Below are 17491 nucleotides of genomic sequence, written 5' to 3'. Positions count from 1 at the left end.
AATACAACATCTTTTTTTGTTTAGGCCTGATCGCTAGGAAGCATTGTCTATACACTTACTGTTTATGGAAAAGGTGTTGTGGTGGCCGATTTTCTCGGTACTAGATCCAATTTATTCACATATTCATTTGAAAGCCTCAATTTAATAATTCCTTTTTCTGATGTGCTTTCTCCATATATCCCTCGATCTCTGTCTTTCTTTCTGTCTTTCTTTCTCCTTTTCTTTCCCTCTCTCTCTCTCTCTCTCTCTCTCTCTCTTTTCCTCTCTCTCTCTCTCTCTCTCTCTCATTGAGCCCTTTGTACTTTTAAATGGACTTTTTATCCACTTTACGTATTTTGTCCAAGGTTTATTTAACCTGTCTGAAAAATTATCGACTGAGAGGCAATTCCATTGTATACCAGTAAGAAATCATGTTCGTGATACGTAATACTTCAATTTCCTATTCGCACATTAAAAAGCGGATGGACAAAATTATCTAGAACACGCGTTACCTTAATTTTTTCGAAAGGGCTTGCAATTTTCGTTTTCCCAGGTAGTAAAAAATGAACTATTGCGCAATACAGGCATATGCAGCTTGGAAACTCTCCAAAAGAGAGCAATGTCACAACATTGGTTGGGAAAACACACTACGTACCATCGAGCTCTGACTTAGTAAAGAAGCAGTCTTATATTGTATGCCGAACAGTCAGAGAAGGTACAATTTTGGAAGACTGAAGACTCCAGCAATATAGCAATAATTGTTTTTATATCATCGCCACAACAACAATGGAGAGTCATTGGGATCAAAAAACGTATGCTCATCTCGATGAGAACCTGAGTTGTCCGATCTGTCACGATACACTGAAAGAGAATAGGGATCTAGCGTGTGGCCATACCTACTGCCTGGAATGTGTTCGAAAGTTGGTGACCATAAACGGTACGTCCATGTACGTGTGACATTAAAATGATAATGATAATGATGATAACGATAATGGGAATAACGTTGATAATAATTATCATAATGTTGATAATCATAGTGGTAAATAATAATAAAATGATAATGATAATATCAATAATGATAATTATAACAATAATAATAATAGTAATAATGATAATAACAATAATAAAATGATAATAACAATAATAATGAGAATAATAAGATGCCTAATAATAAAGTGATTTCAATAATAACAATACTCATAGTGATAAGTAGTAATAAAGGAGAGGTAGACCTAACAAAAACTGAGAATAACAACAATAGCGACAGCAACAACAATAATTACGAAGTTATTATTCACACTGTCATGGTCATCGCTAATAGGGGTTGTGGTGTGTGGCACCCTACCATTCAACATAATAACATCCTGTTACATTGCTGTAAGTTTATTGCTGTAAATTTTATTATGATTTCAACTTTGTATTTTCTATTACCTTAATGATTTTTTTTCCTAACCAATGCCGCTCTCTATATATATATATATATATCAAAGTCCGATAGATGGGCCATATTGAAATGCAAATAGGGCACAATTTGGATCCGTCGTTAAAGATGTGAACATATTTGAAGCCTGTGTCAATTGCGTCTTTTACAGTAAAAATGCTCCTCTATTTTGAATAAAATCGACTCGTATAAGTGTTGTTATTATTATTTCATAATTTTGATTATAAAGGTTTGACGGCTAACATTAAGTGCTGTCCCTGCCAGAAGAAGACCAGTATCCCTTCCTCGGGCTTGAATGGTCCAAAGCAGAACTACAAGCTCAAATGCCTCCTCGAGGAGCAGGCAGCTATCATGAAGAAAATTGAAGCTTTGTTCGCCGAACAGGCCTCTACCACATCGAGACAGGAACAGCAACAGGAAACACTGCATATTATCTGGGTGCGTAACGTCCAACGCCAGTTACATCCCTTCTACGTTCGCTTGTCAGATACGGCAGACGCCCTCATGCGACAGGTCGAGAAGAAGCTCGGCATCCCAGCCAATGTACAGCGTCTGATTTATGGGGACAGGCAGCTGGAAGGCTCAACGACTCTGGAGGAGTATGGTATACATAAAAATCTACTATCGATATCGTATAGAGGAGGGAACATGACCTTAGAGATAAGTTCACAGCATTTTGACTGTAAAGAGAATATATAACAATGATGTAATGCCAAATGATGTAATCTTTATTGTCCGAATTTTCGAAAGTAACTCGTTTCTTCGTAAAGGAGGTTATATTAAAAAAAAAAAAAAAAAATATCAGGTTGTTTTGTTATAGTTTGTCCATTCATAACATTCCTATGTTTAAAAAACTATGATTATTGGCAATACTTGGCAATATTGCATCATAATTACAGTCGTTCTTTCTGGAACAAGCTGGCTCAATTCTTTGTAACAAATTCATCTGAATTTAAAATTGTCCACATGATTCATGTGTAGGTGTTACCTAAGGGAATAACTAAAAGATATTTCGGCGCTTTCTTATCTGCATTTTCTGCAGATGTGTTTATGATCCGAATGATCTTCTCACAAAAAAGTACAATCACATGTCGATGATCCTTTGATATCTCAATGGGGCCCGGGGTGCACATTTAAGGGTGCACATTCTTCATTTTATACTAAAGGTATCTGCCCCTGTGCCACTGACCAACACTCCCCCCCCCCCCCCCCCCCCCATTTGCCCGGCACTTGTTTATTAGAAGATAGTTTAATCAATATACTCCGTTTGCTCAAACGTGTCATTTTATGTCACATGTACGTTCAAATTTGTATTTAGATCACGGCGTTGGGTAATTGTTCAAAATCAATATTAACCATTCAGCATTATGCAAACTTCGTTTAAATGCGAAAAGAAATTTCGACTTATTTTCCTCCAAGTATTATCAAATTTTAACACTATACTGGCATCTTGGCTGTCCGGGGCAAACATTAGATATGTGCCCCCGCTGCCAAAACGTATCTACGTAACTTTACAAGCAAGGGAGCAAGGCGGTCTAACAATAGACATCTATTACATTTTACGAAATTTCTAAGCATTTACATTTAGCGAAAATCACAAGGGAGCAATCAACTCGATCTGTACAGTTTTAAATGTTTAACATCAGTAATTGACTTTCTTCCACAAGTCTTGCAAGTGGGGTTCGAAATTAACGACACCCTAAATAAATACAGCCGCACAAGTTAACCAAAAATTAATACTTTTCCCCGAAAGTTGAACTGTGTCAAATACCTTTTAACATTCCAGTATTGGAGCGCAATATTTATCAAGAGGCTTATATTAATATTGGTTGCGAAGCAATTACATTACATCTATGGTCAAATTTTGTTAACCCTTTAAAAAAAGTTTCTATATCCTATATGACGGCGGCAATTTATGAGATCCTACAATAATACGAAAGTGCATAGCGGCCGAGCTTTCGAACATTTTTCAAACGTTTGTTTTTTAGAGTAAAACTTATTCACCAAACAAATTGTACTGTCTAGTTGTGACTGGTTTGTCACTTTGTAGCAAAATAAACTGGCTTTTCTGTTAAATAATCTAAATTTGTCATCCTTTAGTAGAATACAATGAAGGACAAAATTATTGCAACCTGAAAACTAAATAGAGAGAAACCAACAGAGAAGAGGGGAATAGAGTGAATGAGAAAGAAAGGGAAAACTTGAGAAAGATGGCAGAGTAAAACAATTCAGAGGAGAGAAGAAAGGGAATTGGCGAACTTTACAGATGCATACATACACGCAAGATGATTTAGAAAGAAATGTATAAACATATATATTTTAGATTTGTGATTGAAGTACATTCGTTTACTCTTCAGAATTTTCAAATTGTATTATACATAACATGTTCACATATTGTTGAATAGATTGCATTTAAACATTATTTAATCATGACTACTTGTACTATAAAGACAAATAAGATGAGCTTAGTTGCAATTACTAAAATGGGTTCTACTGGTTTGACCAGAATTCATATAGAAAATATCTCATGTATCTAATCATATCAAAATGAACCAAGGAAAGGCAAATTATTAGAAACGTCAAAGTGATTTCAGCATACGAGGCTCGTTCAGATATGATACTGCAAATCCCCGGCGGTATTTTTTCTCTTTAGGATGACGCAAATTGTAATATACGGTTAACATTTATGATTTTTGTTTTTTGCGGCAGTTCACCCCGCCATATCTGAACAAGCATTTGAGGTTCCCTTGATTGAGACTATTCAGAGCAGGGCTAGCAATCAACAGTAAAGGAAAACAGTCCACAAGATCGTAGAGACTTTCGAGAATCAACCGTAATCAATTTCAAAAGCCTCTTAAAAATCCTATTGAAATGTGCAATTATTACACTGACATATTACGTAACTCGACAATTACTTTTATGGACAATACATATGGTATCTCGTTGAGTTCATTTCCTTGAGTTATTTTCGTGAAAGTCCTTGCGACCAATCACATTTCAGATTTTTAATTTCAATTAAAACATGTCAGAGGAGATAGCGAAGAAAAGGCTGGGGATCCCGAGTAGTAGTTCACATTCACGAATCGTTGGCGCTCACGCGACCATCTCACGACTATTTTCCGAGACAGATGCCGCACATGACTGGGCAGTGTTCATCGATGATTGGTACGTCCCCGCATAGACTCAGGGTTCGGGTTGTGCACAGTCGTGAAGTTTGGTTACATGGTTCTAAGATAAATACAAACAAATAAAAACAAAAATATATAATAACACAAAACATAACGCAACAAAATAATAAGAGGTGTTATCCTAACATTTTCTCTGTGGGGTGCCATCATCAACATCTAAACAATTGTTGTTTTCCCGCCTCCCAGCTGATATGCACACATACAAACTTTTTTTTTTACTCCCTGGACCCATGACTTTCTGAAGCCTGGGGTGGGACGTTTGACCAATTATTGCTAGGAAGCATTGTCTATGATACTCAATGTTCAATAAAGGGGCTGCGATGGCCGATTTTCTACTGTACCAGATCAACTTTAATATTCACCTACTCATTTGAAAGCCTCAAGTAATCATTCCTTTTCCTTATATGGTTTCTCCATTTCTCCCTCTCAATCTCTCTCTCTATCTCTCTATCTCTCTCTCTCTCATTCTGCCTCTATCTTTGTCTCTATAGCTGTCTGTCTCTCATCTGTATTTATATCTGTTTTGCAATTGATATGTAAAACAGTTCGCTAACCTGTAATAATGGAACGGAAGTGAGGGACACTTTAAAGAAGCCAACGTGTTTTATTACACCCCTGATCTTGTGCGTTTTAATTAAACACAACAGATGCACCTATAACTAGCATTATATTCTGTCCTTTACCATATTGTCGCGAAATTTGTTTGTTTTCCAAACGACAAGGTTATGTTTACTTTCAGAAAATGTTATGACTGATATTTTGCTGAAACGTAAAACTTACTTGAGCAATCGATGCCATACCAGTTACTGCCACAAGAACAGGAGCAATCTACAGGGTTGAGGGTACCACCATTCTCACATGTCAGGTTGCACTCTGTGTGTAAATAAGAATAAATGAAAGATATTTACTAATCGCAAAGGCGTATCCAGGGATTGGGGGGGGGGGGCTATCCGCCATGCACTCTCCTCTCCTGGTCACTTTCAAGGCAATCTTTTTTAATATAATTAAAGAACCTTTAAGACTTTGGAACAAGGGGTCTTCAGCATGTCTTAAATTGCAGTAAATGCATGCCTTGGTGGGCTCAGGATTATCCAAAGGGGTGAGGGAGGGGGTCTTGTGACTTAAAATTTCCCAGGGGGATGATTTCAGGAATCTCGCCTGCCAAAGTGTTTGGCTCATTTAGAAGTGGTATCAAAAGAAAATGAAAGGGGTACAGAGAATGGAAAAATGACTGTTACATGGGTGCAGTTGTTGGCAAGAGTGCTTACCGTCACACAGATCTCCGCTCCAAGGCAAAGGACAGTAGCAGCGACAGATACCATTCTTGACGAATTCGAACCCTGAAGCTCTGGCAAGAATACCACTGTGGTGGCATGGTTGGTAACCTTCGCATTCTGAAAAGGGGAGGATTAAGAAATTTCATTCTGACTTATCATCCAATTATACATTCGCACTTCTTCTCTAGTTTACCATAATTATGGTAGCCTATAATGTTATGCTACGAATATTTACACTCAAAATTAAAAAGTTCAAATTCGTAACCCCAAAACGGTAGAGCAGAATCACTTCCTCAAAGTTTAAATTATTTCATGGTGCGCCAATACGGGTGCAATTTGCATTATGAACAAAGTTAGACAACGCCCCCCCCCCCCCTGAGTCTCTCAAATTGTTCATAAACGTCCATCATTTTTAGATTATCTTATCAATTATCCGATTGAATACCGGCCCAGGTTCTCTGACAAGGATGTATCGTATAATGTGTACCTTAAAGATGTTGTAAAGGTAATGGTGCACATTTTAACCTTGATTTAATAGTGTGTATACTTACCACACTCCGGGCAGTACACCACACACTGACTCGGGTCGGTAGGTGGTACGGGATCATATAAAGACCAACAACTCGACTCGGTCACTGCACATGTACCTGACAGCAAGCAGAATGCATCAGAAATAAATCAATCAATCGATCAATAAATAATCAAATAAATAACAAATAAGTCAATGATTAAGTAAATGAATTAATCAATAAATAAATACTAAATAAAGAAATAGATTTTTTTTTTTTAATCAATCAAGTACTAAATAATATTACGACTTCAACCAATATCCTTTTATTTCTCTTCTTCCTATTTTTCTTTCGCTCTGTCTTTTTCTATTTTCCCTTTTTTCCCCACTACACATGTTTTGCAATTCTCTATCTATGCCCCTGATATACCCCCTAACAAATAATTTGTTTTTCTTACTTTCGCATAGTGTTCCTTTGTAGCCAGAGAAGCAGACACACTCGCATATATCTTCGTCTAGGAATCCATTATCGCTGCAATGCATCCCTTCTTGCATGTTGCAAACTAGTATGAAAACAAAACGTATTTTTATTAACATTATAAAGTTCGAAATACACGATTTATTGTCGGAAAACATAAGCGACAACGAACAAACGATTATGTTAATCATGTAAAAAAAAAAAAACACTCTAGGAAGAGATTATGAGAGAGGGAGGGTGCAATAGAGGGACGGATACAAACATCTAGAAGGGGATATGGGGATAAAGAGATAGAGAGGAGGAGAGGACGAACGAGAGACAATGAGAAGGAAAAAAATGAAAGAGAGGTGTATAAAAAAAAGCACAGAGTAAATCGTGTTCCTATTAAAAAAAGAATAGTACAAAGACGTGCCCCACCATCGTCTTCGCATCGTCCTGTTGCTTGATGTAAAAACGAGCCTGCAAAACATGAAGTACATCTGAAGTCACCGGGGAGGTTCAGGCACCTGTCACATCCCGTTTCAATCGTCTCACACTCGTTGATATCTGGATACCATGGATAAAGAAAGAAGCAAAGGATGGAATTCATAATAAAATATATCCATACGGCATCTTAAAATGTGATTAAATCTGGTTTCAAAGTTACGTGACAATCTTGGGAAGCGGTTAGGTAGATTGACCCCCCCCCCCCACCTAACAACGCCCATTAAATGTTCTTACTGCAATCTTTGAATTTCCGTAGCCAGTCAGCAAATGGCGAAATTTTATGATCCTAACAACCCATTCGTCAAAACCACAAAATTGACTCCAATCCAATCGATTCTTGGCCGTTGGGAATATTATTTTTCTCGATGTGTTGCCGGTCTGATGTCATGGATGTCGGTCGCATTGGTACGACCGGGCCTGTTAATTAACACTTATAATAATAACAATAATGTCTTACCCGGGGTAGTCTCATCAGTCTTATATAATGTTCTCCCTGAGGGCTTGTAGTCCAGGCTTTTATTTCCCCGGCTTGAGCCAAGCTACCAACAAACTACCTTGTTGGAAGATTTTCAGCTAAATTGTCGGCAACTTTGGTCCACCCCCTCACCTTAATCAAAATGTAAGCCAATACAAACGACGCTCCGATGATATTGGTCCCCAAAGAACGACCTAATTAAAAAGGACCAACCAAATATAGTACGATAGGCATGCATAATAAGGGGGTAAAACATACATTAATGATGTATTCCATGTACTATTAACCAAGGAGGTCTAAGCTCATTGGTCATACTTACCTTCGCATGTTACTTTGTTGAAGAAATATCCGGCATCGCATATACAGGTACAGTCAACAGGATCGTAGGTCCCTTGAGCGCTACAGTCATACACCATGCATTCCGTCGTCGTTTCGACCTGCGTAGTCGTCTCATCCGTCGTCGACATCTCCTCCGACGTCACTGTCATTTCCTCAGTTGTTTCCTCGGCAGTCGAAGGAGCTACCGTGGACGAGGCCTGTCGGATGAGGTTGGGGTCGTGACGGCCGATCATGAAGGAGGGCGTGCAGCTGTGGCCATCGACGTCCAGTTCGAAGCCGTGCAGACAGCTGCACTCGTAGGAGCCTTCGGTGTTATCGCAGTTGTGCTCGCATTGAGTCGGATCGCGGAGGCATTCGTCGATATCTATTAACGAAAATAATGAGGAATATGTAATCTCTTGGTAAGCTGAGATTTAATAAAACTTTGTATCAATAATGCTTACATCATAGAAAATCTCGCTTTTGATCAATTTTAAAAACTTTATAATATATACCCGATGCCTTTTTTTAGAGAGAACAATGAACAAGTTACAATTTAAAATTTAAAATAGAATTTAGTTAGGCAAAAGTGAGTTGATAGAAATATAATTGCATATAACTGACACTGAACTTCATACTTTGTTTGCGCTGAAGAGCATTTTGTAAACTCCATATAATATTCATCACATTCAACCGTGAAAACGTTTCAGTAAAATTACGATTTACAATGAATGAACAAATTTAAGCGAAACTACCGCAATTACCTCATATAAATACAAATGATTGGAAAGAAACAGGAAGAGAGATGAGAAGGAGGGAGAAATGAATGATGATAATATTATGTAGGAAAAGAAGATTCAACGGGAGAACATGATATGAGAAGGCGAATGACTAATAAGACAAAGAATAAGGGGGAGAGAGAGAAAGAGACAGAGAGACGGAAGGACAGAGAGAGAGGTAGAGAGAGAAAGAATGAGAAGGAGAGAGAGTGACAGAGACCGAGAGAGCGCGAGAGGGGAGAGAAGAGAAGATGAGAAGAGAGAGAGAGAGAGAGAGAGACAGACAGACAGAGACAGAGAAATACAGGAGAAGAAGAAGAAAAAAATCAAAAGTTAGAATTAACTAAGAGAGAAATGAAGATGACCAAATATAAGGTATGATCGACGAAATAAGTGAGGAGAAAATGAAGAGAACGATTATAAATAAGAAAATGGAACAGTAGAAATAGGGAACAGAACAACACAAAGTCAACAACTCTTACCATTGCATTCATCTTCAGCATCATTTGCCTCGTAGCCCGCCGGGCAATTACAGAAACATATTCCTGCGTCGTTATTAACTACAGCCCAAGCAGGGTTGCCGCACTTCAAGATGCACACTGATGAAAAGGGAACAGAATAATAATTACTCTTACTTGTGGAGCATTTTCATGGAACAAAGATCATCAACTAGTTACTTAAAATACAAACAAAATTGTTGTTCGTGATCTGTTTCTGTTAGGTATAATGCCTGCATTTTTTTCTAAGCATGAGCAACAACAAAAACACGGACAAATGTTTTTCTGAACAGCTACGTCTAAGTCATTATATGGTAGGCTGTAAGGTGCCTAACAAAATGAGAGGGGAAAAGAAAGGAGGACAAATAGACAAGGAGATAGAGGTGTCCCCTGCCTTCCCCCCCCCCCCCCCCTCGACGGTCCTAAAATGCGGTACAGAAGATTTTTTTTAAATATATTATCATCCCATTTGAAAGGTGTGTCGATATTAATGCACACTTTCAAAGGGATGTCGGCGAACTTTATACTTATGATAGATTCGTGAAAACGGTGCCCTGGGGACAGTTTCTCGAAACTGTCATAAGTCTAAGTTCATGGACATCCTGTACATACGCGTGTTAATTAATTAATTAATTAACACACGTTTCAATGGGATGTCCTAGAAGTTAGACTTATGACGGTTTCGTGAAAACGGCCCCCTGGTGACTTACCAAACTGGTCATCCTGGCACTGGGCATGGTTACAGGTACACGAACAAGCCTCCGAGTCATAGTCATATACACCACTACACGTATCAATGTAAAGGCAGTCACAAGAATCATCGCTAGAGCTACATTCGGGATCTGCGACAAAACAAAATATGAAATGATTACCCGACATTTATATTAATGAAACAGTATATACAGTGCGTCCCAGAAAAAACGAAACCGAGAAATATCGATGTTTTATCATAACTAAATCACAATAATACTTGATGAGTGATATATATTTTTAAAGCTTAGCTTAGATCCTCCTTTTTCATTTGATGCAACTCATAATGACGCATGAGTGATTAAAATCAATTTGAAGAAAGGGTACTAAAAAGTAATTTGGTGGACGGTATCTGAATTTCAAAGAGAAAATCACATTTTCTGCCCTTCCATAATTATGACACCTTAATCAGGATAAATGAGCTGACAGGGCCACGACCCTCTTTATTGAGAATAAATAGCATGGAAATAAGAACTTTGAAAATTGTATAGGTAAGAAAAGATGCCTCCCCTCCCCCCCCCCCCCTTGAGTTTTTTTAATGTGTATGTTTTATGTATTTTTTTGTGGAAACCCCCCCCCCCCCTACCCTTTTGATTTATTTATTTATTTTTTTTTTTTAAAGAAAAAAAAAAGAAAAAATTATGCCAATGGCTGACATAAAAAAGGTGACATTCCCCCCCCCCCCCCCCCCCCCCCCCCCACTGAGCGACTTTTCGGCCGGCGCGATTTTCAAATTTTCGGGAGCAAAATAATAAAGCCGAATACGTTGCGAAATTTTGGGCCCGATTATAAACCCCCCCCCCCCCCCTTCCCTTGAAGTCGAGAGGCCCCACATCCCCTATCATCCTTCGGACAATCTAAGATCCGATCCTGACATTATGAGTGCATATTAAAGAGCAATGTGTACATCATTCATTATGACTGCTACACTAGGAAACCTGAAGAATATGCATATCGCCAAACACAGCTGGATTTAAAACGATGCTATGTCTCTTCATTTTTTAATGACTTATCATCAACAGAGAAATTTCGTTCCTGTATATCGTCGGCTTTCTGAAATAAAGGATACCACCAAAATGTACTGTCAATGGCTACAACGTCCTTATAACGGTGAGGTGACGATATACTTTCCGCTTTTGCTATAATAACGAAAACTATGGTAAAAGGGTCATTTTACCGCACATGTCGTATTCACTGTTACACCAGCCAGTATTGTCAGGGCAATCGAGGCACGGAGTACCGACCGTGTAGGGGTTGGAATCATCCAAGTCACCGCTGAAACCACCAGAAAGAAAAGAGGTGTAGAAACGTTTAAAATCAAATTGAGACAGAAAAAAGGATGTTTATTTCCATTGTTTCTGTTTATAAATCAACATGTTTATAAGGTTTGGAATAAACCGTTGCTACGTTATTTCTCAGTCCTTGAACTGCGGGCATGTTCTTTCTCAGAATTTATACATATAATTTTCTTTTCTTTCTCAGTTGTGATTATAATGTTATCCACACGAATATAATGGTTTCGATACACTACTGAAATATCTTCCAAACTTTCACCCCTACCATGTGGTTGGCTGTCCATCCACATATTTCCGCTATGGATGTATGCATAAGCATAAGTCAAGGGGGCAAGCGGAAGCAGGGGAGGGGGCTAGACTGATGTCGCTTGCCAGAATATGAACTTTCCATTTTCGAGATTAGCAAGCGAGCGAAACAAACAATACAAATGGCACTCTAATGATGTAAATTTGCCATACAAATAATTTTGCTGGACTAGATTTAATATACTACAAATAGAGCACCTCATTATCCGAAAATTAGATGGAGGGGGCCAGAGTATTGGTACCTTTAAAAATGCTTGGGCTGCATCCCGCACTCCGTCTGACATGGCTTTAAATGTATAGAATCTGAAACTATAGAAGTTTCAGATGCACTCAGATCTTCTATACCATTTCTTAAAATGTGGGTACCGATAAGACTAGAAACTTACACAGGATAGTAGTTGCACTTCCAATAGTAGGTGTTTAGAAGGGTACGACCTGTGTATGTATCCTCGAGTGTGGTACATAGAATGTGTGCACAACCTATGATCTCCATCGGTGCCCAGGTAAACTATAAAAAAGAGAAAATCCAGATTAAAAGGAGGAAATTAACGATTGTTTATTGGCAAATTGATTTTCATATTGTTTCATGTTTATCATATGATATAAATGCATAGAGGTCGGAGTGGCGTTAGAGGGGGTATGGGGTCAATGTAGCTCCTTTTTTGGGGGGGGGGGGGCAGTTGGTGGCAGACTTACGGCTTATGATCAACACGTCTTCCATTCCTCCTCATAATTGTCATATATTTTGTTAGGGGTTAAAGTTCCGGGAAATGTGAAAAACTCTTGTTTATCATTGTTGCTGCTGGCGTTGGTGGTGGTGAAGCTTTTGCCGTTTTGTTGATCGTGGTAGTGGTAGCGGGAGCGGTGATGTTTTGTTGTTGTTTGTTGTGGTTTTTGCTGTTGCTGCTCGTCACAATTTTTAGATCCTCATCCCCTGGTCGAAGAAATAAGGAATCGCCACTTCACTGCGGCCCTAAGAATTAATACGGGACCGCCCCGCCATATAGAACTGCCCTTCTAATGACTGAATCACCACTTATTCCAATTTTAAGATCCCTTCAATATTGCAAATTTCTTAAAACTTTCCAAATTCTTTAGTTCGCAAAATTAGACCCATGAAATAACTTTGGTTATTTCATTCACATAGTATAATGCATAAGAAGAAGAAAAAAACAGATCAACAAATGAATAAATAAAGATCTGCAATTCATCGAATCGTCAAAAGAAATTTGTCAATAATCTTACCAGTTTATACATTTGACAAAAGATGTCGTCTCTGCTACATGTGTCCTGTTCGTAATTGTAGCTGTCTTTACCCAAGTACATCCACGTATCTACTGCATCCGCCAAATCAAAAGTAGGTCGCTGTAAAATAACAAAATCAGTAATTTTAAGAGTAGTTCAGAAACATTAATTAGCACTTATTCGTAAGATTCGCGAGGGTGGGGGAGAGGGTAGGGGCAGCACCACCCCCCCCCCCCCCGCCAGATACTTATATTTTGGCAATTTCTAAAAACAGATAAAACTCGGGGAGCAAAGTAGTCTATTTGTGATTCTTACATTTTATGACAAAATTACGCTTTCACTATACAAAAATTTAAAAAAATACTTGCATTACTCATTCAAAAAAGAAAAATAAGGGAAATTTAAAATCGGATATCCATATCCTCATTTTTTTCAGTGATAATTATTTCACTGCTGTTTGCTCACTGCGTAGCAACATTTTGAAACTGGAAAATTGATTTTCTGTCAGAAAATATTCTTGTAGAACCGCGTCTGTTGCTTCTGTGTGTACAGGATATTAACATTTGACTTGCAAAACTTGCAACTGAAAAAAGGAATATTCGAATCATTTCAATTCTATTTTCATAAGTCTATATTTTTATAATTTGTAAGTGTCGGGTAGTACGGTGGAAAGAAAGCATCCTAACAAATTGCTAACTGCAGCTAATGATAAAGTCGCTCTTACTTGACTTTGACATCCTGTCACGAAATTATGGAAAAGGTACATAAAGCTCGCCCACCTCTCACGGAAGCAAGTTAATTTTGTTACTGCGATTCAGTGGAAATCGATGTGGGTTTGGCGAAATAATGCCCATACCTTAGTTTATGTAATGGGGAAGTCTGATATTAAGAAAAATAATGAAACTTTAAGCAATATCTGATTTAAAAAAAGGAATGTTTGAACAATTGAAGTTGGAACCAGTGAAACATAAATTGGCAACACTGACACAACTTCAACAATTTATAACGTTCTTATTTTTTTTTATCAGATTTTGATCTAAAAACTTTTCCTGACATGTTCCGCTCATTTTCCTAATTCTATCAAAATCAACTTAAATCCTCACTGCACTACTTAAAGGTACTTGCGCCCTCTATATAGCAAACAATGCCTAGTCGGTGACCATTGGTCCCCATGGTCCCTTTTTCGTATGTTAATTGAGAGCTGATTTGATGAGATAACCAGCTGTCAGTGACCATGCAGGGAGGCCTAATCCCTCCTGGCCAAACTAGTTCAGAGGGGCTTTAAAGGGAAAGTCTGATATCAAGAAAATTAGTGAAGGTTTGATCAATATCCGAATAAAAGTAGGACAGTTTTTAATATTTGAAGTTGGAATCGGTGAAACACAAAAGGCAACACTGACACAATTTCAACAATTCATAACGTTTTTATTTTTTTATCAGATTTCGATTAAAAAACTTTCCCCGACATGTTTCTATCATTTTCCTGACAGGCTGGATTTGCCCTTTTAATATCTTTGATGATTTCGTTTCATACATACCCGTGAGATTCCAGTAAACTGAACAACTCTCCCGTAGTGTCCCGTCTCTGCCGGTATATCTATGACGTATGAACAGGTCTCTACCTTTTCTTTGGCCGCCACGTACAGTTCATGGTTCCAACGCTGGCGGATAAAATGAGAGTTCAGGGGTAATTAAAAAATGGGATCGACAATTTAGTAAAGTCAACATTGAATGTTTAATATTGCAGTCAAAGCATATAGATAAGCAATGAGATATTATGCATATTTATCGTTAATCAGAGTCAAACATAGATAAATATTTCAAACGAACATAGGCCTATTCCATATTTTTATTACTTTACTTACTTACTTACTTTAATACACGATGTTGTAGGTCTAAGCCTGTTCATCGATCGAGGATTCTTCCAGGGAACTGCGATTTTAAAACTCTTCAGGGGTGTCGGAAAAAATATTTAAAACGGTGATGGATGGATCAAAATTGCTGAAAAGTCAGCCTAAAGTTCTTGAACATGCGGGGAGGGAGGTCTTGAATGCGAGGTGCAACACCCCATAACTTCCCACCCTCCCTTAATGCCTTATATCCGAAATTCCAAATAAAAAAGCAAATGAAAGACGTGGGAATCAAATACAGAACTTTCTTTATTTTTTGTTCACCCTTCATTTCCCTTTCCCATTAATGCAATTATTATCATTTCCATTATCAGTCATTGCATATATATATATATATATAAACAGTCATTCATAGGGCACAATGTTAAATTATGTTCTGAAGGAGGCAGATGTAACCTGAAGAAGAAGATGGTTCATCCATTTATTTATTTTGTTAGATTGATTCGGAGACTTTGAAGAGATGCACCATGATTTTAATTTGAAAATACCCACATGTCTACAAATACACAAAATGTAATATATTTTGTGATTGCTCGTAAATGTTCTCATATAAAGATGATCGCCCCTACTCACCACTTTGTTCATATTGGCGGCAGTCGGCTCAACTTCTGCACGACCTTCGTTGTGTCTCGCCAGCAGCTCGTCGATTTCTTCCTGGGGTAGCTCCGACTCTCCGGCTGCGGTGTCCCCGTACCCGTGCTCGTTGCTATGCAAGGCCCCCGTGCGCGGTGGCGCCGCTATCAGAAGCAGCAGACAACAAAATAATGGGGGTTTTCCCGCCAAAATATATGACGCCATGATCGATCTTTCGTTTTAAAACTTTCACGTTTCCGACTTGTGTGGAAAATTATATAGGCCTACTACACCACAGGGAGAGTAGCCAAAAATCAAAGAAAAGAGAAATAATGGAACAAACTAAGAAATAAGAAACAAATCACTAATGTTAACTCCCGCGTCTACATCTGGATGTTGAGCCTTCCGAAGTCGGAGCTAAACTGATCAATTTAATAATGAGCTACGATTAACATGCTAGCAGATACCTTACATTCTTTATTTCTTTATCGTGGGTAGAACAATGCTCACATCTCGTTCAACGACAAGTCTTTAAAATAGACTTGTAGCTTTGTCAGGCGAAGCGCTAAGGAATATCTAGGGTCATTACAACCAACTTGTGAATAGAACAAGTTTATTTATAAATGAGCTGCCTCTTTTATAATATAAGGTTGCTGGAGAGCATGCTATTCGATCTTCTGAAATAGCAACGAAACTGGCTTTAAATGCTCTCACTATTGAAATTTTCAAAGTTAAGTGCAGATGAGTCGAGCGAGCAACAATGTCTAAAGAGAAAACAAAGTTGCAAAGCGGTTTTGTCCATGTTTTGGAAACATAGGTCATTAAACATAGGAATCTTGACAAATTACAAAAGTTTGATGACCTCAACTCTGGAATGTGATATGAAAGTGCAGGTCCATATAATAATTTGAACGATTTGTTACATCATCCGGGGGATTTTTCTCCAAGATTACCAGATCGCGGCCACTCATGTCCACTTTTTGGCGCAAAAAGAACAGACTATACATCATCATGTGACGAAACAATCAGATCATTGTGTTTTGCTGAAAAGAATCGCCAGTGTGACTGCGGCGTATAGTGGAGCAGATAATTGTGCCCACTTTCGCATGAAATGAGGAGGGATTGTCAGCTTTCGAGGTTCTATGTTATAAAAATTACACATCCTGGCACAGGGGCGGCGGAGCGCCTTTCAAAGTGAGGGGGTGCACAAACAAAAAAGGGCACTTTCCGGAAAAAGGCACCTACAAAGGGAAATCTCATATTTGTTAGACATTGGTATACACCAAAGGTTATGATTACATTATCAGGGATGATTTCAACTTTATTTCTCTCTCTACATGGCCCAAGATACTGCTTAGGCATCATACTTTGCAGTTGGGAGTGATGGTCTGAATAATAATTTGCGCGAGCGAGTATGCACAATTTTAAAGATTTTTGAGGTCTCAGTGCGAAAAATTACATCTTATAAAGAGGAAAGAACAATCCTAATGGGATTTTAAGAACAATCTAATCATGAAAGACTGAAAAGATCTTTAATAAGAAACATAATTATATCAACTTGAAATGCGAGCGAGCTTTGGGTGAAATTAAAGAAAATGTTGATCTTAGTCGCTTTAAATTTGGAGCACACAATTATTATGGTAAAATTAATGGGGGGGGGGCACGTATCCAAAAGGAAAAGGACACTTATTAGAAAAGAAAAAGAGTCCATGTCAAAGTAAAAAGGGGATTTGTCGATCGGAGGTGAAAATGAGGCACCTGATAAGGCATACTCACCAGAGATGAAAAAAGGCATTTATGAGAACGGAAAAAGGGGCAGTTGTTACAAAGGAAAAGGGGCAAGTATCATAAGAAAATTGCACTAATTAGAAAGGATAAAGGGCAGGTGTCTATATAAAAGGGGCACTTATCAGAAATGATTAGGGTAACTTGTTCCAGACTTAAAGGGGCTCCCTCTCGAATTTGAATAAGGGCACTCATCTGAGA

The 17491-nt window shown here is 38.2% G+C and overlaps 1 protein-coding gene across 1 annotated transcript; it reads right to left on the bottom strand.

Annotated features, from left to right (window-relative positions):
* Positions 1 to 4512: 4512 nt before the first annotated feature.
* Positions 4513 to 15916, bottom strand: LOC762694 (multiple epidermal growth factor-like domains protein 6). The gene is made up of 14 exons (XM_030980922.1): positions 15506 to 15916; positions 14561 to 14683; positions 13023 to 13142; positions 12164 to 12285; positions 11354 to 11451; positions 10137 to 10268; positions 9412 to 9528; positions 8152 to 8535; positions 7289 to 7417; positions 6852 to 6956; positions 6437 to 6532; positions 5877 to 6002; positions 5389 to 5481; positions 4513 to 4648 (listed from the first exon to the last, which is right to left on the bottom strand). Exons 1-14 carry the CDS (start codon positions 15728 to 15730, stop codon positions 4533 to 4535), a joined length of 1986 nt encoding a protein of 661 aa, XP_030836782.1. The 5' UTR covers positions 15731 to 15916; the 3' UTR covers positions 4513 to 4532.
* Between the last annotated feature and the right edge of the window lie 1575 nt (positions 15917 to 17491).

This window comes from Strongylocentrotus purpuratus, unplaced genomic scaffold (genome assembly GCF_000002235.5).
Source record: "Strongylocentrotus purpuratus isolate Spur 01 unplaced genomic scaffold, Spur_5.0 spur5_scaffold_11, whole genome shotgun sequence".
Classification (NCBI taxonomy): Eukaryota; Metazoa; Echinodermata; class Echinoidea; order Camarodonta; family Strongylocentrotidae; genus Strongylocentrotus; species Strongylocentrotus purpuratus.
The sequence above is the reverse complement of the archived record's forward strand: the minus strand, read 5'-3'. Positions and strand labels throughout refer to the sequence as shown.

Coding starts and splice junctions, on each gene's coding strand:
- LOC762694 (XM_030980922.1), bottom strand. CDS start 15,730: ATGGCGTCATATATTTTGGCGGGAAAACCCCCATTATTTTGTTGTCTG. Junction 9,529..10,136: donor GTGCCAGGATGACCAGTTTG/GTAAGTCACCAG, acceptor CCTTTTCATCAG/TGTGCATCTTGAAGTGCGGC. Junction 5,482..5,876: donor GAGCGGAGATCTGTGTGACG/GTAAGCACTCTT, acceptor ATTTACACACAG/AGTGCAACCTGACATGTGAG.